General features: G+C 39.6%; 1 protein-coding gene and 1 long non-coding RNA gene across 13 annotated transcripts in view; one reads left to right on the top strand and one right to left on the bottom strand.

Annotated features, from left to right (window-relative positions):
• CFAP74 (cilia and flagella associated protein 74) overlaps positions 1 to 24,088 on the bottom strand; it is a 51,994-nt gene that overhangs the window by 15,714 nt on the left and 12,192 nt on the right. For 7 of the 10 annotated variants that reach the window (XR_009964045.1, XM_062614594.1, XM_062614595.1 and 4 more), the window contains exons 2-21: positions 23,682 to 23,832; positions 23,511 to 23,601; positions 22,096 to 22,242; positions 21,251 to 21,349; positions 18,709 to 18,813; positions 18,121 to 18,294; positions 17,451 to 17,561; positions 16,538 to 16,640; positions 15,646 to 15,803; positions 14,157 to 14,526; positions 13,554 to 13,727; positions 11,296 to 11,414; positions 10,247 to 10,313; positions 9,734 to 9,823; positions 8,808 to 8,981; positions 7,392 to 7,566; positions 5,985 to 6,097; positions 5,494 to 5,616; positions 4,283 to 4,404; positions 752 to 880 (exon numbers count right to left, since the gene is read on the bottom strand). Coding sequence is in view for 9 of the 10 variants with exons in the window: in XM_062614594.1 (XP_062470578.1) it covers positions 752 to 880; positions 4,283 to 4,404; positions 5,494 to 5,616; positions 5,985 to 6,097; positions 7,392 to 7,566; positions 8,808 to 8,981; positions 9,734 to 9,823; positions 10,247 to 10,313; positions 11,296 to 11,414; positions 13,554 to 13,727; positions 14,157 to 14,526; positions 15,646 to 15,803; positions 16,538 to 16,640; positions 17,451 to 17,561; positions 18,121 to 18,294; positions 18,709 to 18,813; positions 21,251 to 21,349; positions 22,096 to 22,242; positions 23,511 to 23,601; positions 23,682 to 23,805 (2,768 nt within the window). In the remaining variant the exon portion in view is untranslated. The other 3 variants (XM_062614596.1, XM_062614597.1, XM_062614601.1) reach the window with 3 other exon arrangements.
• Positions 6,504 to 24,028, top strand: LOC134161605 (uncharacterized). 3 transcript variants are annotated; one of them, XR_009964052.1, is made up of 2 exons: positions 6,504 to 6,653; positions 23,746 to 24,028. It is a non-coding gene; the product is annotated as an uncharacterized LOC134161605 (long non-coding RNA). The 3 variants fall into 3 exon arrangements; XR_009964053.1 differs by lacking the exon at positions 6,504 to 6,653 and adding an exon at positions 8,459 to 8,550; XR_009964051.1 differs by lacking the exon at positions 6,504 to 6,653 and adding an exon at positions 15,495 to 15,606.

The following is a 24,088-nucleotide window of genomic DNA, read 5'->3' as shown; positions in this document are numbered from 1 at the left end:
ATCAGCAATCAACAAAGAAGCTTCTAAAGTATCTGGCTGTACATCAGAACTAAGATCTAGATCATTTAATTGATATTTGAAAATAAATGTCCAGCTAAATTCTTTAGGATGGCAATTATGAGGTAAGTAAACAGTGGTCAGCAGCAGCTCTTTATTCAAATTATAAAGAAAAACTGAATTATTTATTTCTTATAACTGAGTTCCATTTGTATATGTAGATGTATCATGAAATGGACAAAAGAAATGCTGGGATAAGGCTTTTAGCACCTTAGAAGATGTTATGTAAAATACCACATGAAATTCAAGATCAACACATTCATATCTTGGAGAAACGTATCTATGGGTAGGAAAGATACGAACAGGAAGCCCAACCGTTCTTACCTTAATTAGCAAGCACAGGAGCTCTTGTCCAGAAATTATTTAATCAGTGATCCATGAAGTAGCCACCTGCCTAGATAACCTCTCTCTTGTATAAGAGTAGCTTCCCACAGAAACAGGAACAGCCTACCAGGAATGCAACTGCAAAGATTTTCACACTGCTGCTGTCACCACAGGAAGAGCATTTCCTCGCAGGTATGTGATCCAAGTTAATTTCCTCCTTGAGCAACTGGCAACTTAAGAGGGAGAAAGGGGGAGACTAGGACTGCATTGACACCAGCAGCGTGAAATCCAGAAAAAACTCTTCTCAGGTTTTCCACTGACAGCCTCCTACACACACCATTTTAAAAACTGAAAAGATTTAAGCTGTTACCTGGGCAGAAACTTCAGCTGCACACTGAAGGATGCCTGAGCTTGGATGTAACCTGTTTTTGGAAGCAGCTCCATGTGCTTACTCAATTCTTTGCATACTTCAAACTTCAAATGTAGCGTGGCTTTTGCTCTGCAAACAGATCAGACACTCTTAGGTGGCTTTGAGGGTACCTGTGCTGCCATCTCAGCAACGTTTACTCTTGGAGTTTGCTTCAGCAGATCACAAGCACTTAATGTCCCAGCCTGTACTCAGAAAAATCAAAACTATGATCCTGAGAGAGCATAATACACCGAAACCATCAACAAGTACCAAGTTTGTGAATTCCAGTCCTCTTCACTATCATCATATTTATCTCAACAGTTTCAGTACCAAAACTTAAACCTATACAGGCAAGAAAAACACTCAAGCTCAGGTGGGGGGCTGCCTGATGCCTGAAATGCACTGAGAGCACTGCTGCTTTTGGCATTTCTCCCCCAAACTGTGGTGATTTTCTAAATAGATGTGAATTCACAGTTCTCCCATGACTTCTCTAACAGCAGAGATTCTACAGGGCTAGAAGTCACAGTGGGAATAAGCTGGTACTGCCAGTTCACCTGCTAAAACCTGTGATCAGTTTGCCCTCTGAATGGCACACTAGAAGCTGGGAAACATCTCCCTCTTTGCTGAATTCTGCCCATATTATAGCACAGTGATAGCCACAGACCATATCCTGCTTTGGAATTTCATGGCCAAGTGCAAAATTGCCAAGCAGTTTACAAATATTTCAGCTTGTCATTTTCCTTCTCCTGGACTGGTTTACAAGCTGTCAGTCCAGATGGTCTGCTCTAAATCAACAGCTATAGCATGTGGTACTGGGAGCCAGGAATGATTTCTGACTGCTGACAATTTAAGATTGTCATAAGTATATAATGAAGTATATACTACTTCATTAAAGCAATGCAGATTATAACCTGCCAAAGAAAATACTTTGAAAAGTGATTTGTATTGGACAGGATTCTGGTAAGAGATTTTTCATCCTTTATACTGCCTGGTTACCAATGTGACCAGAAAATAAAAACCAACCCCTAAAACACAAGCAGTATTAACTTACATTTTGCAATCTCACAGGTCTTGCTGGGCACTTACATGCCAGAGCTATCTAACCTGAAAACTTGTTGTTCTACATCTGCTGTAGACTACAGTGTTATAGATCTCAGCAGCAAGAAGATACAGGCAAGTTCTTTCTGCTCTGCTTTTGGCAGATGGTTTGTGTGTGCTGGTGGTGAACAAAAGACTATTCAAACACATGACCTTTCTCAGGTCTGGGTCACATTTTGCCCTGACTATCTAAAGAATTCTCTCAGTGGTTTGTTTTGGCTTTTTATTGCTATAACTGGTTAGGGATTGGAGCAGAAATTTGTAAGAATATTCCTGAATAGCAGGAGTATTTAAGTATGTAATTAACATTTAATTAAAGAACGTCTGTTCTAGAAGTTATGCAAATAAGATTTCACATCTACTGGATCTCAACTTCAGACTCCTTAGCTAAGGCTTCCAGCAGTTGTCAGACAAGCTGCCTTTCCAGCTGGGCTGTGGTACCTTTGCTCTTCTTCAGTGAATGGTTGCTCCAAGCATTAACACAGACAGCACCGTAGTAACTCTATAGTGGATACACCTTTCACATGTAAAGCTGTTGTAACAAATTATTCTCTTTGGTGGTATGCTGACAGCTTCTTTGCTAGCCTGGTTATTGTCCTTGGCTCTGGATCCTTTGTCTGAGCACAGTTCCAGGTCACAGACCTTCCCCAGACCACCTTTCCCAGTTTTTCACTGTTGCAATTAAAATACAGCTACTTACTAGTACAACCTAAGAAATTATTCTTGACTGATAGTAATTTCTACCTATTTTCAACAGCTGAAATTCATTCTGTTTGAGAAGTGGTTTGACACGTACCATGTACAATGAGAAATCCTCTGGTACATGCTATAGAAAAATGTCAATAGCTACTAGAGGAAGAAGCTTCTCAGGTACCACATCTGAATGAGGATATTATCTACTTTTGCAGAATAAAAAGTTGAGACAGGATATTCCGGCACATGAAATACTTTGAATTTCAGCCCAAACAAGTGTATAACAGTGACAATTTCTTCTAGCTATGGAGAACTGGGAGATAAATCAAAGACTTGATTTTGCTAAGGTACTAAGGCACATACCACATATTAAGTGCTCTTAAATTAGTGAAACTTGGCAAAGGATTAGCAGGATTTTCTCCCCTGCTAAGAATTTTGCCCTGAGCAATTTGACAGCTTCTATCTTTGGGATCCCTTGAAATCTTAAGTTTTCATTAAAAGAGTTATTCTGCTGCTATACTTCCCAGTTTTATGCCTGGGTTATCTAGACCAAATAAAACCACTTGCATAACAACTTGAGCTTGTCATATCTGTAAGCTGAATTTCTGAGATAACAGCTTTATTCAATGCTTTCCAACTGTGAAGAATCTCTGCAGCCTGTAATTCTGCTAAGTGGTTTAGAATGGATGCCTTCTACAGAACCACTCTCTCCCCCACCCTCCTACAAACTCACCCTAATCCTATTTAAATAGAATCCAAGAAGTGCAAATTGTTAAAAGAAGCATGCAGTAGTGACTGCATTAGGTAGAGAAAAGAAACCTGAAGCACCTGAAGACAAATAAAAGTTCATTTAAACACACTCTCATAGCGTGAAAGCTCTTGGAGACAATAAACCAAAATATTCTTTTTTATGTTACAGTGCAAACAGAAGTCTCCAGCCATTACTGATTTGGACTACAGAAACACCCAGGTACTTCTTCCCCCTTAAATTGCCATTTGACTACTCTATGTGTACTTCCAAGGTTTGCGTCACTCCAGTGCAGTGCTTAAGGCCTATATGGGTAAGGAGAAATTTTACCCTGCCCATGTTATAGCAGATGCAAAAGGACTAACATGATTTATCTGGCATCATTTCCCAAGTCTGGAAAGACTGGCGATGGACCTTCTCAATAAATAATTGGCATGAGCCTGGCTTTCCAGATCATAATCTTCTATGGATTTTAATTAAAAGAGATGAGAAATAACAAAATATCCTTTATAAAGTTCTTTGATTTAATTGATTATACCCAATATGCACTTAAGTTCAGACACATTTATCTCCCTGATATTTAGTGTGCAAATTCCACACAATCATACTCTGGGGTGACGATTCCCTGGGAGCCTTATAATTATTCCACAGAACAGACAGGGTGTCTTGTAGGAGTGGAAAGGCACATATTAACTCAAATGCTTCCTAGCTACTGCTGGTCTGGGAATCTGGGATAGTTAGATATCTAAGTCCAATTTCCACAGCAGTGTGGAACGCAGGGGGTTGCAATCAGGATGTCCTCCTGAAATGCCATGGAAAACCAAAACTGTTCTTTAGCTTCCTATGACAAGAAGACATGCCTGGCATAATGGAACCTCAAGGCATCACCTAAGACTTAAGATCTCATTACTCAGCTACTATATCAGGCAGCTGATAACAAAAGGGTCACTCACCTGCTTTGAATGACAATGCAATCCTGATAGACTCGGTCATACATACAGATTTTTAAATCAATGTTGGGATTGGGCACCCAAACTGGCATATCCATAGAAACTCCAACGGCACTGAAACACAGCTGTTAATACATAAATTATTAGTTTTATTGGTCTCAAATTCTTACAGATCTAGACAGAGCAAGAATTTCTGCTGTAAACTACAGCTGAGTAAAATATTTTATTAGTCATACTGCAACAGGTTCTTTAATTAAGCAAAGCTATGAAAATCATCTGTAAGATAAACCCTAGATGTTATGGTGTCACAGCAGAAAAAGAATTATACTTTGGTTTGGGCTCTTTGACAGAGAACATGAAGGAATAGCACACTGCCCATGATACCAAAAAGAAATATTTAAAGTGCATCTAGCTTATGTGAACGTGCCATAATGCAGAAACTCAAGAGACTGCAGCTTGTTTAGCCAGCAAGGAAACATAGTGATGGCAGCACAGTGCTGTACTTCCTACAACCACCTCAGGTCTGACAGCACTGATTACAGGGCTCAGGCTTGGATTAGATGATCCTTCAGTACACGTCTGCAGCTCCTTCTGTAGATGACTCCACCTGCAGAGCAAAGACTGGCTTACTGAGCTGCTTGGGAGGTTTTGGGGTTTTTTTTTGGAAAGTTTCTGTGAACTGTTCTCAGGCAGAATTTGGCTTCCAATAAAGTGTAAAATCAAAATATAGCTGAAGTGGTAACTGAAGTTGTCATCTCTTCCAGCTTTCACACATCAGTTTCACTACTGCATGCTAAATAATTCCAATTCTGATAGCTCAGAAAAAAAATAAACTATGTGGGCTGGGAGTAGAGAAGAATACTTTTGTATCTGTTTCCAAGGCATTAGATGTTTCCCAGTATGATGTCTGCTAAAATAGGAATAGTGTGATTATTTACATTTAAGAGAATCACAGGTTTAATAACCACACTGCATCAGAAAGAAGGACCATGATTTACAAAGTTACTTCCCATCAAACCACATAATACAGAATCACATGGCGCTGCCTTGTTATTTCTTATAATACCCATTGATAGATCTGTCCTCTCCCCCTCCTTCTCCTGTTTCTAATGTAGGACTCTGAGCTCTTTTAATTCCTGGGGAAAGCAGAAGTAGGAGAATTTAAAACTCTTTTATATGGTGTTTTGAAGCAAGTCTTGCACAAAATCACTCACTGGTTTGCAGTCCGAGTTGTCAAACACAATCACAAACTCTGTCCGCACATCCCCAGGGATAGCTGGCACAAATAGGATCTGAAGTTTGACTGAGCTGAAGGGCCCAATTTCACCTTCAGTAACCTAAACAAGAAGTAATATGTCTGTAATGAAAATCGCTGCATTACTGCAGCTGGCTATAACTTGTATTGAAATAAAGCAGCAATATATACTCATTATACAGTCTACTATACCTAGTTTGTAACTAGACTCAACACACTATTACTGTATACAGAATCTTCCAACTCAAATTAAGTCTTTATAGATCAAATGAAAGAGCAAATGTGTCACGTGATTTCATTTCAAGAGTTGTGATACAGTGAAGTCCAACAGGCTAGAAATGGATTCTATGATTCTCTGCACTTTAGCGTTTCCCACCAAAGCCAAAGCAATTTATTTGATGTAGACTTAGACTAGTGAAAGTCCTGTCTGTAGCTCAGGATATTCATTACCTTTCCAAGCATAATTTCAACTGGTGTTTCTTCAGGAGAAAATTCCACTAAATTATGTGCAGTGTCTGTGTCTAGATCTGATCTGGAATTCAACGTATCTTGACCAAGATGTTCTAGGGAAAAAAGAACAACCCACATATAGACCCAACACAATGCTGGATATGTGATTTTTTTCACTAGAAAATATCAGAGCAGAAGTACATCAATTTTGGTCAATACTGCAAATCCAACAATGCTTACTAGTGATGGAGAAATAAGTGTCCAGAAGGAAATCTGTTTGGTCCTCTTTGCCCTAGTCCAGAAGGTCTATCTTAGGCCCTTGAGCCTTCCACTGCAGAGTAACAGGATTAATGTTTCAGTAGGCTGAAGTTTATACTGAAGATTGTTACATCAAGGAATGAAAACTCAGTTGAAAGCATGAACTAGGCTTTGAGAACAATTTCAGTGGGACGAGGCAATGCAGACAGGAGGACCTGCAAAGCAGGTGGAAGTGTTGCTTCACTTGATCTTCAAAACTGCTTCTAATTAAACAGTCTCCCACTGAAGCTTCAAAGTGCCTTAAACTGATGCATCTTGAGAGAGACAAAGCTAATTCTGGACTGCATGGCTGTAACCAACTGGCAACCACCTGCTTCACATTAACCAGGAAAAAGATCAAGGTGTCATGAGGTACATTCACATGCCACAGCCATGGAATATACATTTGGTTTTAAGGTCTGAAAACATCTCTAAAGGTATGTGCTCTGCGGGGACAGCCACCATGACTTATGGAATCACTCCATTTCACAATACAGATCCCAGATTTAAAAATCAAAAAACACATGCAACTTTTTCATGGAACTTCTTAGTTTCCTAAAGTTGGAATGATCAATATCCAGAAGAAATGTTAAAGAATACAGATATAAAGAAATTAGGAAAGTCTCTTCTACACACTGGATTTCATTAAGCCCCTAGTAAACATCAGGAATGATATGGAAAACGTCTGCGGAGGTTCATCTTTCTGCTTCCGTGTTCCCAGAATTACAGACTATAAAAATAAACCTGTCATGTGGATTTCTATTCTGAGCAGTGAGTATTCAGTTGCTGAGACAAGAATGATGATAACAATTTTGCATTTTCTGTAAGTTAGTTGGTTTCTGTATTCTTCTAAGACTGAATTACAGATCACTAATGAGAAGCGAGAGTCACTACTGCTTTTGATATAATGGTGTCAGTATTTTATTTTTAGTCGTTTTTTTTGTGAGGCAGCATACAAAGAAAGATAACATTACTATTAGAACGATGAACTACTTAATTTACTGAGTAACTCTGCAAACTGAATTCCACAGTTCTTTACAGGAAACTCTACAAAGGGATAACGCTTTACCGAGGAACTGCACTGCCAACTTTCTAGACCAGCGATCTTACCTGTGGAGCTCCTGCTCAGGCTGGTCTCAGTCCTCTGTGACTCCACCTGGGCTGCACAGTAGGACATTTCTTCACTATGGTTAGAACCAATTTGTTCCTTCACTTCAGTCACAGAATTCACAGGACTGTTGCTGACTTCCTTTTCAGGGACACAGTCACTGAGATTTTGAGTAACCTATTAGAAAATACAGAAAACATATTTTCTACTGTGACTACTCACCTAGCTTGCAAAAGCCCCAATTTTATCAGGCAGCTGCAAATCAGACTTGTGTTTTCTTGCAACTGTTCCACATTATAAATGGAGAAATGTGTTGCACTTTCTGAAAACTGCACATTCTGCTAGACCTCTATCAATAAGCAGATTTAATTTTTGCTGGCTGCCCTAAAAAGGTAAATGATATAATGGGAACCATACAATATGGTGTCGGTTAATTCACAATTAACAGAATCAAGATTTTTCTTGTTGAAACACAGGCAGCTCTATGTCAAAACTAAGACCGCTAAACCTATATTTCTGTTTATTACATACCTGCAAGAGATAGAATACAGAAGGAGAACCATGGATACAGTATTTACTTTCACAAATTCTTTATTTGAGCCATGCTTTTAAGGGTAGCATGAGAGTCGAACACCATGGTGAGCAACTCCACAGTTTCACTGTACATATTATTCAAGATAGTGCTTCCAGAGGTCAACTCTTTCCTTAGAACTTAAAAATCGGTTAGATTATCAAGCAGAGAATTTTGAAAACTATCTGAACCACTTGCTCTTCAAAAACCAAAGCAATTAGGCTGCACTGATGGAACAAAGATGAAGTGTGTGCATTGCGTTTACAAGAACACATAAGCACCTCATAACAACAACATGTAACCTAGTAGTGATCTTGTCCCCAGTCAAGGGCCTGTGAAACCTATTTATGGGTACTACCTATGAGACACTTGAGGAAAAAGGAACATTCATGACCATGATAGTCATTAACACAGGAATTGCAAGGCATGAGCTCCTACCACAGTGTGTGGGTAGTCGGCTTTGTTTGGATTTTTTTCTTTTTGGTGCTTTTCACCTAAAATTATCTGCTAGATGGAGGAGTACAGCTTTAGGATTCCTCAGTTTCTTGTCAAGTTTGGAACTGATGTGCTGTAGGAACAATAAATAGCAGGTCTAATACCACACATTTTGTCAGCTGTGCACCAAATGTCTGAGTTTTAGTACGTTTCTTCAACAGTCTCTGCTTCATCCCCACACAGGATGTTCCACAAGACACGATATTACAGTCATTTGCATTCATTCCACTATTGGCTTGAGAGCTCTTAATTTAATTCTTTTAACATTATTTATTGTTATTGTTTTCAGGTAACAGCCATCAATAGAGAGGGGAATTTTTCTATTAATTTAGGGAAATGCTTTTGAACCTACCATTCTTCCATGAGCCGATTCTGCTGATGGTCTTTCTGTATGTCTATCACCTGCTGATGTTCGAACTCTGAATCTCGTTCCCAAAGCTCCACTGTTTGTCAGGCTGATGGTCTGTGAAATTGTCTCTCCCACCACATGGCTACCAAAGTCAATGAGCTCTTTATCTAGTGCCAGCTGTGGTAAGATAAACCATTAATTACTACTGGCCTAGATAGTCAGCAATGTCCATTAAATGAGCATCCACCTTTTCAAGAATAAGACTTCAAAGTTCTTATTTCAAAGAGGGTATCAAACAACAACATGAATCGTGGGTATCCTCCTGCCTTTTTGTAGAAGCCAGTTCATTACAACCTCCCGTTAAACTGAGCCACTTCCATTTCAGTCCAGTGTATGACAATGGAAAAAACAGGTTAAATTCTGTTCATAGTAGCAGCTTGCCTAAGTCTTCAGGTAGTCACTCTGGAAGTAGGTCATATTTACATTCCAATTCAACATTGTTACTCTTGTGTTAAAGAAAAATGGTTCTACTAGTACCAAGCTGGGATGCAAGCAGCATTTAACATTATACAGTGACTACATATTAGTTTGTACCAGAAGGTCGGTCGCTAAAAAAGGTTAGTGCTATCTGTAGGTCCATCTCTTAGCAGTAAGAATATTATGTTCCTTACCTAAAATTCATTATCATACTCTCAGAAGATTGAGATGCTGAAAGAAAGGAGGTCTTATATGCTTTTTATAAATGTTAGAAAAGATAGAAAGATACTGTGTGATTTTTGTCTACATAGGATATTGAAGTTAAAGTACTGCAGGTCTGGGATGGAATTCCCAAAATATCCAAGGAAAAAAACCTCTCATTTCCAGCCACTATTTCTCTTCCCTCCATTCACAACATAACATTGTGTTATCAATTTTCAACAGTCACTTACAATGCATCTTTTGGCTGTACATTTCAGTGGGACAGCGAAAGAACCTGTCTGTGCCATAAACAAGACTTCTCCTTCCAGAGTTTCGTTTATCTAGGAAACAACAACAAAATCCCAACCAAGTATTTTGCAGAGATTTAGCCTGTGTATTCTGATGAAAAATATTTTTATTCATTCTTAAATATTTTTAAATGTATCTGTACAGATTCTACATTTCCACTTTAAAGTCTCCGGTAGCTTTAGCCATGGGATACAAATCTTTTGATCTTCAGCAAGTTTCAAAACATACTCCAGGAACACTTAACTGAAAGGCACTTTTCTAAAACATGCCCTTAGAAAATGCCTTATTAACAATTCAACAGAGCTCCAACATGCATGCAGTTGTCCAAGGACCACCTTTTCTAGCAAGGCATTTTGTTTCCTTGTTAACAGTTAAATTAACAATGTTTTTAATCAGACCAGTGGACTATAGTAGGATTCTCATTGCTGTGTAACTTAGCACTTAGGTGCACTCACCATTGGCTTGAATGTTACCACTACCTCACACGACATTCCCGGAGACATTTTTCCAGGTGGGTCAAAACTATAGAGATAATTAACATAAAACTTCAAATTAGAGCTATGTATGAAACATTCGGCTCCTATTCTGGGAACAATGGCAGATTATTATTTTTTCCCCCCATTTGCATTAATTACATAGAAAAGTCAGAATGAGTGACAGATTAATGGTGAACTACAGAACCCTGCTGCAACTGTAAAACTGCAAAGGCTGATTCTTCACTGAGGCTTCTACTCGGAAAGTCTTAAAGCACTTTTAAAAGGCAAAAATTACTGCCTTCCTGCTACAGACGAAGAGACTCTAGCTAAACAGGTGAAGCTGGGGCTCAGTAATATCATCAACACCTATTTGAACAACTAGGAAGCAGTCTTCTGCCACTACCCATTTTGCGTGTTGCTCTGTAACATCTCCCCTGTCCAAAGAGAACATGAAGGCGGGGGGGGGGGGGAACCCAAGCAGGTAGCTGCAAACGATTAAGAGAATGTGCTGCTTGCTGCAAACTGCATCAAGGTCATCTTGAATGGAAACTGACATTCGTTTCAGTGCCTCATTCCATCGACTCTGTGATACAAGTAAAATGCCTATCAGGACACTGAGTCAGAATCATGCTGTGAAGGATGGTGGCTTGTGAAAGATTTGCTTTTCCCTAGAAAGAAACTTGGGTCCCCTTTTACCTCTTTGTACCAACTGAAGCCCTTTCCCCTTTTTTAAAATGGTCTGACTTTTGTGAAAACAGCTCTCTACTTGTTGAGGCTGGCAACCACCACAGGTGTACGCTGCTTTCCATAGGTCAGGGACTGTTCCCTTGCTACCACCAATGACCTGCAGCCCAGGCTCTGTAAACCTCTTGCTTCTCAGCTCTGAGACGCAGTTCTTTTCCTCATCACACAGGAACAGAATATAGCAATTTAGATGTATTTACTGAAATGTTTCACTTGCTACAGAATTTGGTTACATCTCCTGCTGTGGTACAAAGGTAAAACAAGCAACAGTTAATTTTACTTACTGAACACTGATGAAGTCCTTGAGCCATTCACTGATTCCCACTAGTCTGCAGCAATTAACACTGTAGGATGCATTTATCAAGACTATCTTCTTTTTGTAGACTTGACCAACATCAAAATCCTTGGAATACCAAACATAACAACTGGCGTGAATTACAGAAGTAGCATTTACACATGTAATGACAAAAGCAGCTGCTTTTACCATAGTTGTGCTTCACAGACCTAAATAGCAAAACTAAGTAGTTTATGGGCTGCATCAAAAGGAGTGTGACCAGTAGGTTGAAGGAGGTGATCCTGCCCCTCTACTCTGCTCTCATGAGACCTCACTTGGAGTATCGTGTGCAGTTCTGGTGTCCTCAATATAAAAAGGACATGGAACTATTGGAACAAGCCCAGAGGAGGTCCACGAGGATGACCAGGGGATGGAAGCACCTCCCATATGAAGACAGGCTGAGAAAGCTGGGGCTGCTCAGCCTGGAGAAGAGAAGGCTGTGTGGAGAACTCACAACAGCCTTCCAGTATCTGAAGGGGGGCTATAAGGATGCTGGGGAGGGACTCTTCATTAGGGTCTGTAGTGACAGGACAAGGGGTAACGGGTTAAATCTTAAATAGGGGAGTTTAGACTGGATATAAGCAGGAAGTTTTTTTACTGTGAGGGTGGTGAAGCACTGGAATTGCCCAAGGAAGTTGTGAATGCTCCATCCCTGGCAGTGTTCAAGGCCAGGTTGGACAGAGCCTTGGGTGACATGGTTTAGCATGAGGCATCCCTGCCCATGGCAGGAGGGTTGTAACTTGATGATCTTAAGGTCCTTTCCAACTCTATTCTATGATTCTATGATTTAATCTGGCTATGATTTACCTAAGAGATTGCTAAAGAAAAAGGCAAGTACTGTTTCAGGTTTGACTGAAGACCTATGAAAGACAACAAGAAATTATTCTTTTCTTCCTAGTGCAACAGAATTTTGATCAAGATTGTCCTGTGTCCTGGGTTCAGCAGTAGCAGTCGTTTTTCCCCTTCTTGGTGGCTGGTGCAGTGCAGTGTTTTGGCTTTCAGCTCGGGAACAGAGCTGATAACAAGCGATGTTTTGGTTTGGCCAGGGGCTTTGTGGGCCTCATGCTCTGCCAGGGAGGAGGGGAAGCCAGGAGGAAGCAGAGACAGGACACCTGACCCAAACTGACCAAAGAGGTATTCCATACCACAGCACGTCATGCCCAGGATGCAACTGGGAGTGGGCCGGAAGGGCTGGGAGTCTGCAGGGTTGGAGGAGGTATCGGTCAGAGCTTGGTCGGGCTGGGGGGCGAGTTATCGGTCAGCTGGTGGTGAGATGATGTATTCTCTTCCCTTGTTATTTCCTTTATCATTATTATCATTGGTGGTAGCAGTAGTGATCTGTGTTATACCTTAGTTACTAAACTGTTCCTATCTCAACCCGTGGGAGTTGCATTCTTTTCGATTCTCCTCTCCGTCCCTCTGAGAGCAGGGGGAGGCTGTGGGGAGCCGCCTGGGAATCCCGGGTGCTGTAGGCTATCTGCCACCAAAAAAAGGTCTTTATTTCAATACTATTAGTTGAACAAAAGGGGGGGAAGTGAGTGAACGAATTACCTGACTGGGTTTAAACCACGACATCCTGGTTTAAGCCCAGCCAGCAGCCCAGAACCATGCAGCCGCTTGCTCACTCCTCCCCTTTCCTCCCCCTGCTCCTGGAGGGATGGGAAGGAGAATCAAAAGAATGTAACTCCCACAGGTTGAGATAAGAGCAGTCCAGTAACTAAGGTATAACACAAAACCCCTATTGCTACCACCAATAATAATAATGATAAGGGAAATAACAAGGGAAGAGAGCACAACTGCTCACCACTCACCAACCAATACCCATTCCGACCCCAGCAGTGATCTAGCCCTTCTGGGAACTGCCCCCAGTTTATATACTGGGCATGACGTGCTGTGCTATGGAATACCTCTCTGGCTAATTTGGGTCAGGTGTCCTGTCTCTGCTCCCTCCTGGCTTCCCCTCCTCCCTAGCAGAGCATGAGACTCAGAAAGTCCTTGGTCAGAGTAAACATTACTGAGCAGCAACTAAAAGCATTGGTGTTATCAGTGCTGTTGCCAGGCTGAAAGTCAAAACCACAGCACTGCACCAGCTACTAAGAAGGAGAAAAATGACTGCTGCTGCTGAACCCAGGACAAAGACATTGGTGTATATATATACAGTAGATACACATATCATCTTTAGAGATCCTGTGCAGAATGACCACTAACCTTGAAATGAATGCAGCTCGGTTTGCTATAGAAAGCACATCCTTTATGTTCATGACAAGAAGCTATTTGCTTGTGAAAAATTCCAGTTGGGAATTCCTCCTTTTTTTTCTGAGAAATTCCTTTTTTCACTACCCTTGTAGCCAGTTGCTTTAGATCCATTTCTTCTTGAGGTATCTAATAAGGAACATCCGTAAAAACCACCATGATGGTCAGGAAGTGTGATCAGTTTGTGTTCACATACCTCCAAACTAAAACTGAAGTATCGTTCTCTCTTTAAGAGAACAAATGCTACAAGAATAGTATCCAATAGTCATTATATCTGAATCTGTGCATGTATGTGCTAATTTAAAGTCTTCATTTTAACTGTGAAATAGATAATTACTGGTTTTAAGTAAGGTTCCAAAGCAGCACTTGCCAGTGTCATTAATTCAGGTGGCCTCAACTGCTGGAGAGGCAAATGAAGCTTTTCTAATCTATCAGGATACTTTTATGGATACCATCAAAATTTTGTAAGGACTAAGTTCACAAGGAGTCAATTACAAAAGTATCTCATCCACTTTTTTTCCCTTTTTTATTTCTTATAAGAGATATCATAGTATTTACCTTGTGCAAGTCACATTCCTGACTCCAAAGTCCTGGGAACTCTGGCTGTACTAGGATCTTGTCCCTATCTTCCTCATCTTCACCGCTTTCACTGAACATGCTGTGGGGTATTTCTGCAGAAATCTCTCCTACAGAAGCACTTCTCTCACCAGCCGAGGAAGTAGCTGATGCTCCAGCTGAATGTTTGCAGGCCTTCTCGATGTACTGCCATGTCTTCATTCTCCATGGGAAAGAGTCCTCAGGTTTACAGCCACCCTTTGTTGCCTTAGTGCAGGACTGGCTCTTTCTCCTCTTGTGAATAGAAGCTTTTTCTTGCAGAATTTGAGAAACAATCTCAATTTTTCTTGATTTTTGCTGTTCTCTAAAAGCTCTGTAATCCAATGTTGAAAGAAATACTAAACCAACTGTGGTTGTTTACTAATAGTAACTACAGTCCAGTTTCTTTTGAGCCTTTAGAAAGTCTTTAAATTGGGTGCAGTGGTAATTTGTGTCAAGACATAAGGTAATTTGAAGGCTATTTTTACATTTTTATGGACTAAAAAGTTACTTCCTTTTGCATATAATTCACAAATATATATTGAGGCTGAAATAGAGAACACTAAGAATATCCCTTCACAGAAAGGGAGAAAGGCAGAGCCTTGGGAGAACTACCTAAGCAGTTCCTCAGCAGATTAGCAGGACAGTAGATGAAATTAGAGAAGATCTGCTGTGAGAAACATGACACAACTAACAATAAAACTAACAAACTGTCATCTTCCCTGGCCTGCAAAGGGAATCAAGAAAGGGGAGAAATGAAGCAAGGTGGAAAGGATTGAACATAGGGTTGGATATTTCCAGCAGCTCTCTACAAACTGATATGATTCTTTTATTAACATGAATTTTAGAACATATTTAGGGATAGCAGAAGTGGTGGTACGCAGCTATTAAGAGCTAAGCTTTATTTAATCAAAACTTAAGACTTACTGAATCTTTACTTCTGAATTTCTATCATTTGCTACAGATTACTGCACTTGTAGGCTATCCAGCATGCAGAAACACACTTCAGCCACCCTGTTTGGTATTTTAGCTCAAATTCTTCATCTTAAGTGGTTAAAAACAATAATTAAGGTGAGATACAGGTACATTCCTATCAACTTTGCTACAAAGGCAGAAGAGTAATTTCAATCAGAAAAAGCACAAAGGAGAGTACAGTTACTTCAGGCATCCAGTTTAGGTTCATTGATTTTCCCTCCTGGAGTAGTTTATCTTCTTTGTACTACTCACAGAATGTTGGCTCCTAACTATAGTTTTCTGAATAATACACCTAAGCTCAAAGTTTAAATCACTTTAAAACCGACTCTGCAAATATCACACATACAGCGCATGAGTTCACTCCCTTGAGACAGCATCCTAGATGTTCATGTTTTCAGAATGTGGCTAAGAGCTCCAACATATTCCTGCATGAGCATCAGTAAGTAGCTGAAACTTTGATACAGATATGAATACTTACTGTTTCTCTTCTTCATGTTTTAGCAGTTGTTTACGAAGAAAAATTTCCTTGGCAACATTGCCTTCTTCTGCTAGAATAGCTTCCCTCATTTTCATCTCCTGCTTCTCTGCCTCTAAGGCCTTTGCTTTGTTCCAAGCCCGGAGAGCTTGGAGTTTTTCCTATGAAGCCATAGAAACCAGTTACATAGTTGAGTCGCATGCTAAAGAATATATAACAGAGAATCTAGTGTTGGTGCCCTTACCCAAGTATAAATTGTGGTAGATTTCTGTGAAGTAGAACTTACTGTTTTTAACATACACAGCAGTCATGGTGTGCTGAGATGCAGAAAGCTCTAACGAGGTCAGGGCTACTTCCATACCCTTCTAGCCTGTCCTTGAAATGCTACTCAAGGAAGCAATGTGAAAAGATACAGTTCTAATCAAAATGGTATTAAGATCATTCACTCTGATTCTACAGAACATAAGTAGAAAAGCAAAGCAGAATAGCTCAGAAATTCTTAATTCACATTATTGAATTTAAGTAACTGTTTTGCTTCCATATGTTTTCTCTGTATGAAGCATTTCCACATTGGGATCCAAATAGCTGAAAATGCTTCTGGCTGAGTTTTCAGAGACCTTATTTGCAGTATGCATCATTTGCAAAGGAGCTACCCTACCAGAACCATTATACTGTTGACAGAATAAACTCCCCAAGTACAAGTGTCAAAATCTGCCCATACAAATCTAACACCATTACTCCCACAGTTAAATTCTCCACATTTGGAGGAGATTTGGTTGGTGATCTGACAGCATCACACAACAATTCTGACAAGAAAACTGAAATTACTTGCATTAAACCCTAACAGTCTAACAAGTCAATCTCTTCATTCCCTAAGCCATGGCAGCAGCAGTACCCTATTGGAAGTTAGGCTGGTTTTCAGGGAAAGCACAGCTTGTATCCTTCTCTCCATATGCTCCCGAGTTTTCACTTCTTCCTTTGCATTTTTTTCACGAATTCTGTAAGCAAAGTAAAATCTTTCAGGCTCATATCCTGGAAAGCTTTTAGTATTAGAATGTTTAACCTGACAAGTAGTAATTGTCAATGTCACCAAACATTCTTCCTGTAAGCCTCTGTGTTTACTATGCTGCTGGGTGTGGGTAAAGTGGAACAGTTGGAAGACTCTTCTATATTCGGTACCGCTCAAGCTCCAAGTGCCAACAGGCTTTCAACTAGTTTGCTCAACAACTTTTTTTGTAAATTTTGCATACGAAGAATGTGTTCCACATGATGACATATGTCTAGTTACTAAAATAAAGTAAGAACTCAGGTTTTGCTCATATAGCCAATATTGAAACAATTACATAGTGAACTTTATACAAGCCAATTACTTGTACGCACAGTAAAAATAAACCCTAGAAACTCTCTGAACTCTTAAAGATAGCAATATGTGGCCACAGATCAAGCCTGAGATACTGCAGCTAATATAATGGTAAACTAGAAAGAGGGTGTGTGTATACACATATATATATACGTTTCAAATTATTATTAATGCCTATAAATAGTCAGACCCTTCTGCATCTCAAAGAGACAGTCCCTTCAGCTACAAGGAATCTGAAGCTTGTCTCAGGATAGTGAGTGGATTTTCTTCTTTCCAAGTCTCTATCTGCCATGTAAGATTTGACTGCTTCATAGCACTGGTACTGTGGCAGATTTCCAAGTGTAACGTAAGATACACCTAGCAGAAAAATGAATATTTTCCAAAGACTAAAGGATAAAGTATTGTACACCAGAGGATGTACAATGACAGAAAAGCAGTGAACAATAACCTTGCCATGCTCTTTCTCAGGAAGCAAAATGCTTTTTCATGGTTCCTTTTGGCATCTTCAAGTATTTTTTTACGCTTTTCTTCATATTCTTTCTGGGCTTCCTTCTCTTTTCTACAAAACACAGGCAAACCAACAGTTGCACAGGAGTAAGTAAACCTTGATTTTAACACAATGACATCTAAGGGTGCGGTTGGGGAGTTTATTAATACGTGCTGGAGGACATTAGTCTCTGCCTTTCCCGTGTACAATTTCTTGTTTTCACAAAACCCACAGCCAAATTAATAAGGGGTGTCACAGTGCCTGCTTTCTTTTCAAGAAAACTCAGTGAACTTGATCATCAGTTCAGAAGATCCCGGCAGCCAACAGAAATGCAGACGCACACAGTCAGTCTGATCTAATAAACTTCATTTCCTTTGACAAAAAGCTTTCATAGTTTGTCTTTAGCACATTTATTTCCATAGCTCAGAAGTCTTTACCTGCACAACTGCAAGACTGTGGGCAATTCTTAATTTAATTCCATTTCCTCATAAAATGTTCCTGAAGCAACACCCAGCTAAGAAACACAATACCACTAGTATTTGAATTAACTAATCTTCTCAACACCTGAAATAGTGAATTGGCTAAAAATAATGCAGAGAAAGGAAGCAGAGTCTGTCTTCTAGGCACTTACTTTGCTCTAGACTGTTGATTTTTTTCTGCTTGCAGTGCTGCTATTTTTGCCTCCCAAATCCGCACTTCTGCTTGGTCTTGGTATTTCATCTCTAGCTCCTCCTCATCTTTTTTAAGTCGTTCATAGAGAGTTTCATATTTTCCCTGCTCAGTTTCTATGCGCCATATTCCAAGCCTTTAAAACAAAGTGTGAGTTGTTTCCACTGAAATGCTGACTTTAGTCCAGCTTAGTTTCCATTTAAAATGGTTTAGGTCCACATTTTATGCATAACCCTAAATGAAATGAAAACTTCATTTATGTGTGCAAAACCAACTCAGGGACTAAGCCACAGCAACCAAATTTCTAAGCAATGGACTCTTCATGCTACAAATTGCTCTCCAGGTCCTTTGTCTCGCAGCCAAACTCACATGACCTCAAATGATGTAGCTCAACATTTACAAACAACTCCTGTAGTGATTAACTTTTGAATTTTTAATAGATTCAAAAGTTAATCACTACAGTACTGCTTAATATGCTGCTTAATACAGCATCTGAAGAACATAATAAAGACTAACTCCCATCACATTGTCTCCTCATGCCCTCACTTACATGTCATCCTTTATTGTCAAAGCAATTTTCAACTCCAAATCTTTCTCTTGCTCCAGTTCAGTGCACAGTCGCCTGTGCACTGCCCAAAGGCGGGACGAGGCTGCACTGTTAACATTAAAAAGAAACGATCAGCAAGAAACTGGAACTAATAAAGGTTAAAAATTAATACACCCCTCTCCCAAGATCAGCAACAATGGAAAATAGCTTTAAGGCTGAGATTTATGTATTAGAATTCCTCTAATTTATGCAGTCTTTTATTTTGCCTTCCAAGCATCTGTTCTTCATTCAAAAGTGAAGCGTTCTATAAACCATTATACGTTGGTTGAAATAGAATCATAGAATAGTTAGGGTTGGAAAGGACCTTAAGATCATCTAGTTCCAAGCCCCCTGCCATGGGCAGGGACACCTCACACTAAACCATGTCACCCAAGGCTCTGTCCAACCTGGTCTTGAACACTGCCAGGGATGGAGCATTCACAACTTCTCTGGGCAACCTATTCCAGTGCCTCACCACCTTAACAGGAAAGAATTTCTTCCTTATATCCAATCTAAACTTCCCCTGTTTAAGTTTTAACCTGGTACCCCTTGTCCTATCACTACAGTCCCCAATGAAGAGTACCTCCCCAGGATCCCTATAGGCCCCATTCAGATACTGGAAGGCTGCTATGAGGTCTCCACACAGCCTTCTCTTCTCCAGGCTGAACAGCCCCAACTTCCTCAGCCTGTCTTCATACAGGAGGTGCTTCAGTCCCCTGATCATCCTCGTGGCCCTTCTCTGGACTTGTTCCAACAGTTCCGTGTCCTTTTTATGTTGAGGACACCAGAACTGCACACAATACTCCAGGTGAGGTCTCACAAGAGCAGAGTAAAGGGGCAGGATCACCTCCTTCAACCTGCTGGTCATGCTCCTTTTGATGCAGCTCAGGATACGGTTGGCTTTCCGGGCTGCAAGCGCACACTGCTGGCTCATGTTCATTTTCTCATCAACCAACACCCCCCAGTCCTTCTCCACAGGGCTGCTCTGAATCTCTTCTCTGCCCAGCCTGTAGCTGTGCCTGGGATTGCTCCGACCCAGGTGTAGGACCTTGCACTTGGCATGGTAAACTTCATAAGGTTGGCATCAGCCCACCCCACAACCGTGTCAAGGTCCCTTTGGATGGCATTCCTTCCCTCCAGCGTATCAACCAAACCACACAGCTTGGTGTCATCGGCAAACTTGCTGAGGCCGCACTCAATGTACAGAGGAGGACTGATTTCAAAAGCACGGACCTGTAACTTAATATGACTATTAATTTCTCACTAGTAAAAGTACTAATATTAATGAAAATAAGTTCAGGTGAACCTGGAAAACTCTGTATGATTTTGCTTTTAAAAAGGTATTACAATATTACATGCATTCCACTTACAATGGCAGCATTGTCACACAGTTGTTTATCATCCTTGGTGGTCTCTATCCAGGAAAACCAGTAGACAGCGTACTACACAATCAACAGTGAACTATGTTCAACGTAAACTCCCTTCCTCTAAATTAACATTGAAAACTGATCTTCTACCTGAACTTACTACTCAAACTTCAGAATTTTTGTACTGGGCATCAGTAATGCTAATGGTAGCTGGTATTTTCTTTATTGCTAAAACATGATGCCTTTGAGCTGCATAAGCTAGAAACGTATTAAGACTTTTTACTCAACTATTCACTTGCTAAATGTAATAGATTGTGAGAACTGTTATTTTTCTGCATGTCTAGACTTCACAATTTGACCCATCATAAGCATAAGAACTACAATGCTTATCTGTCTTTGCTAGTAGTTGTTACTGTCTCTGAACAGGGAGTACCAGCACCCATCAAGAAGTTCATTAGCATTCAACTAATCATTTTTCTTTAAGCAGCTATTCCATTTTGGTAGCTAACCCACCTTTATAATTCTATCATTCACCAATATACTAACTTGAAGATTAACACAGGTCATGAAATGCAGCTGCAAAGTTTTTTCACAATACACTGGTGCCTGGTACACAAGCCACCCACTTCTTTCTATTTAAACCAAATGTGAAGAGCACAGTGAATCGCCTCCCACTTTACAGCACAAGTGTCTCAGCACAGCTCCTGTATGCAGAACTACTCCTGAGAGGCATTCATGCATTTCACAACATCAGACACACAAACCAACCAAAGAAATGGCAGATATATATATGAATCCTGATTGGAATAATTACGAGAAGCAAAACCATGACCACTGAAATTGCCATAGCACATTGGTGTTGGTTCATCACATTGAACAGAAGTGATTGTGACCCTGATAAATGTTAATTGACAGGAGTGGGTAAATAACCTCTTGTTTTTATATTTTAAAATATATGCCTCTTTCCTATCCATTCTTATTTTTTTCTGCATTGAATTACCTGACAGAATATTACCTCTAGCCCAGAAAGCTTAGAGATTAACAATCCCCAAGCCAATGCACCATTATTCATTAATTACATACAGATAAGCCTAGTGAATGCCTGTAATCTTTGGTATCCAGAAATACTCTCTACCTACATGTTGCCAGCCTCCTCCTCTTTCTCAATTTCAGTGCCTACATAATCCAGATGCTTTGCTAGCATCTTGATCCGCAGTTGATAGGTACTCAGCTTGTCTCTGCAAGAAATAAATGGATTATTCGTATTTTGCAAATTCTTTACTCTTCCTGATGAAACTCTTCATTGTGGAAGAAGATTCACACCTAGGATTCCTTCAAGTCCCCAACTCCCCACAATTTTTCTTTTAAGATCTTACTCTGAGGTTCTTCAGAAGTCCTTGTTAACATCAAACATTTTCTCCAAAAGTCCCGAAAAATGTAACAAGAGTTTTTTCTGACTTCATCCATATTCAGATATTACCAAAAAAGACAACAGCATAAACAGCATCTTCTTACATCAGCCTTCTTCAGGTATATTTGTTACTAAAGAATATCTTTGTGACCTTAACAGAGAAAACCACTCATTTTTGAGTGCTTAAAGTATCTTCACTGATTCTAATGCATCATTTCCATCACAATTAAGAAAATGTTTACAATTAATTTTCCACTTGATGTTTCCAGCTGACTGTTGAACCAGCACGATCATGCATACATCTAATTCACATCAAATTCTCCCAGACCAAACACCTCCTCTTCAACATTCACTTCTGTATTTAATTTTTTCAAGTACATAATTAAATTTTATCCTTGATCCTTAATTCATTACAAGGGGTTGGGATATATTGAATATATTATATTAACCAAGTGTTTGCATCACATTACTGTCCTGAAAAGAATCTATAAACTCTAATATTTTTAAGAGATGCAGTATCCCAGTACTGGATGGTGATTTATGCTGATGGATTATGTTTACTTAAACACTAACCTGTGTTTTTGGACCTCAAGTTCCTTTTTTCTGGCTATGTCATTGAGCTCTTTTAGGTTCCTCTGTAAGCGCAATAAGCAGATTCTATCTTTATGCTTCATGGCCTGAATATTATTAATGTCACCCAGATTTTGTTTCAAGCTTTCCCTTTGAATTGAAGCACATGAAAATATAAGAAATGGAAAAGTTACATGAAGTTTGTACATCATCCACTTACATATTTGAGGGTTGTTTTCTGTTTTACTCTTGTGCTAGCAGAACAGTCACAAATATGACCAGTATAAATAAGGAAAAAAACAAACATAATCTGTACAAGTTTACCTAAATGCACTTAACCTGAAATTTTTAGACTTGGGTATCTAATGTTGGACATTTTAGACCCACAGTTAATGTATTAATTATATGTCTCAGCTTTGAAATGCCTGTGGCTCCTCTTGATTATAGCTGGGGTTTACAGATTCTACTTTTCCTGAATAATAGTTTAAAACTTTAGAGGGAACGTCCTAAACTATTTTAAAACATTATATACAGCTGATGGGTTTGTGGGGTGAGCTAATCTCTCTTACCATTTCGGTTTGCTTAAACATATACCAAGAAGAGGTCTGAAGGTTTGGGGACTTTTACATCATTTTGATGCATTTGAATTTCTCTGTTGATAATGGTAAAACCGCCAACATTTACTGGCAGTAGGTATATGTGCTACACAACTTCCCACATACACATATTAATAACCATTATTGGAAACTTTCATCATGCCAGGTCATTCCAGAACAGCAATTAACAGTCTTGTCAAGGCAAGCCGAAACATGGACTCATATTTGTGAAGACAGAAGCAACTACTTAAGGCCACGTTCAAACCACTAAATTCCTGTTCATTCACGACCTCTGTTATATGTCAATTTATTACTTCAGGAATAAATCCTCTGTATCACCTACTTATAAAAATCAGTGTAGTACTAATCTGTCATTGTGCCAATTCTGTGCTAATTGAGAAAAATTAAGAAAAATGACAATGCAGCACTTCAGCAGCCCAGCTTGTCTTCTTCCAGCAGCTCCTAATGTTCTACAAAAGCACAGAGGAATACAAACCAAACACTATGCATCACTGCAAAGAGCTGGATGGGTTTTAAAAGTGTAAACACTGATTAGTGTAATACTCCTTTGAGGAAAGCTAATTAGCCCACATTAACGTGGTGCAATCATTGTGTTCTATGTACATACCTACAACAGCTTCAGATTATAAATGTCTTAATCTTACTCAGCTCATTGTTTTAATAGCAATCATCAACTTTTTTTTTTTTGTGGAGAGGTCTGTATAGCCTATGACTAATCGAACAACAGACATACAGCTGAATTAACCAGGTAAGTTAACACTTTAAAGGAAGTTCTGTTAGAAACAGTAACAAGTTATTTACATGCTAGAACCAGGTTTGTCTCCAACTCGTTCAGAGGTGTCCTTGTTTCCCATCTTGCCACCACCAGTCAACTCTTCTTCAACCTTGGATTCTAATAGATATTAAAACAAGTACTTAAAATATTAAAATAATTTATTTTGGTGAGCTAGCAAAATAATTCCTCATTTTCACCTTTCCACCATTCTTCCACATTATAGAGCTGACCAGCTTTGTCTTCTTTTGCTTCCTCTTCCAGAAATGGTAGAGAAGATTTTTGCTCTTCTACCTCACTGTAACTGCTCTCATTATCTTCCATACTGGTAGTCCTTTCAAATCAACCAGGCTGAGAAAGAAAAGAACTCATACTTTATAGATATATAATCTCTAGGAACTCACAGTAGTGGCGACTATCCCTTGAGATGATTTAATAGCATTAATTACTTAATGCATGTGAAAGAACTGGATACAAGCACAAACCTTTGCACCAGTCCCACATTATGAGTATCCACTTCAATAGATCTCTTATAGAGAAGCAAGGACACTGCCGTTTTAGTTCTTGGATTTTATAATTATCAGTTCAATAACAAAACAAACCTGAA

The sequence above is a fragment of the Pezoporus occidentalis genome, unplaced genomic scaffold (assembly GCF_034315485.1).
Source record: "Pezoporus occidentalis ecotype Australia unplaced genomic scaffold, CSIRO_AGI_Poc_V1 ctg176, whole genome shotgun sequence".
NCBI classification, from domain to species: Eukaryota; Metazoa; Chordata; class Aves; order Psittaciformes; family Psittacidae; genus Pezoporus; species Pezoporus occidentalis.
This window is presented reverse-complemented; position numbering and strand designations above follow the sequence as displayed.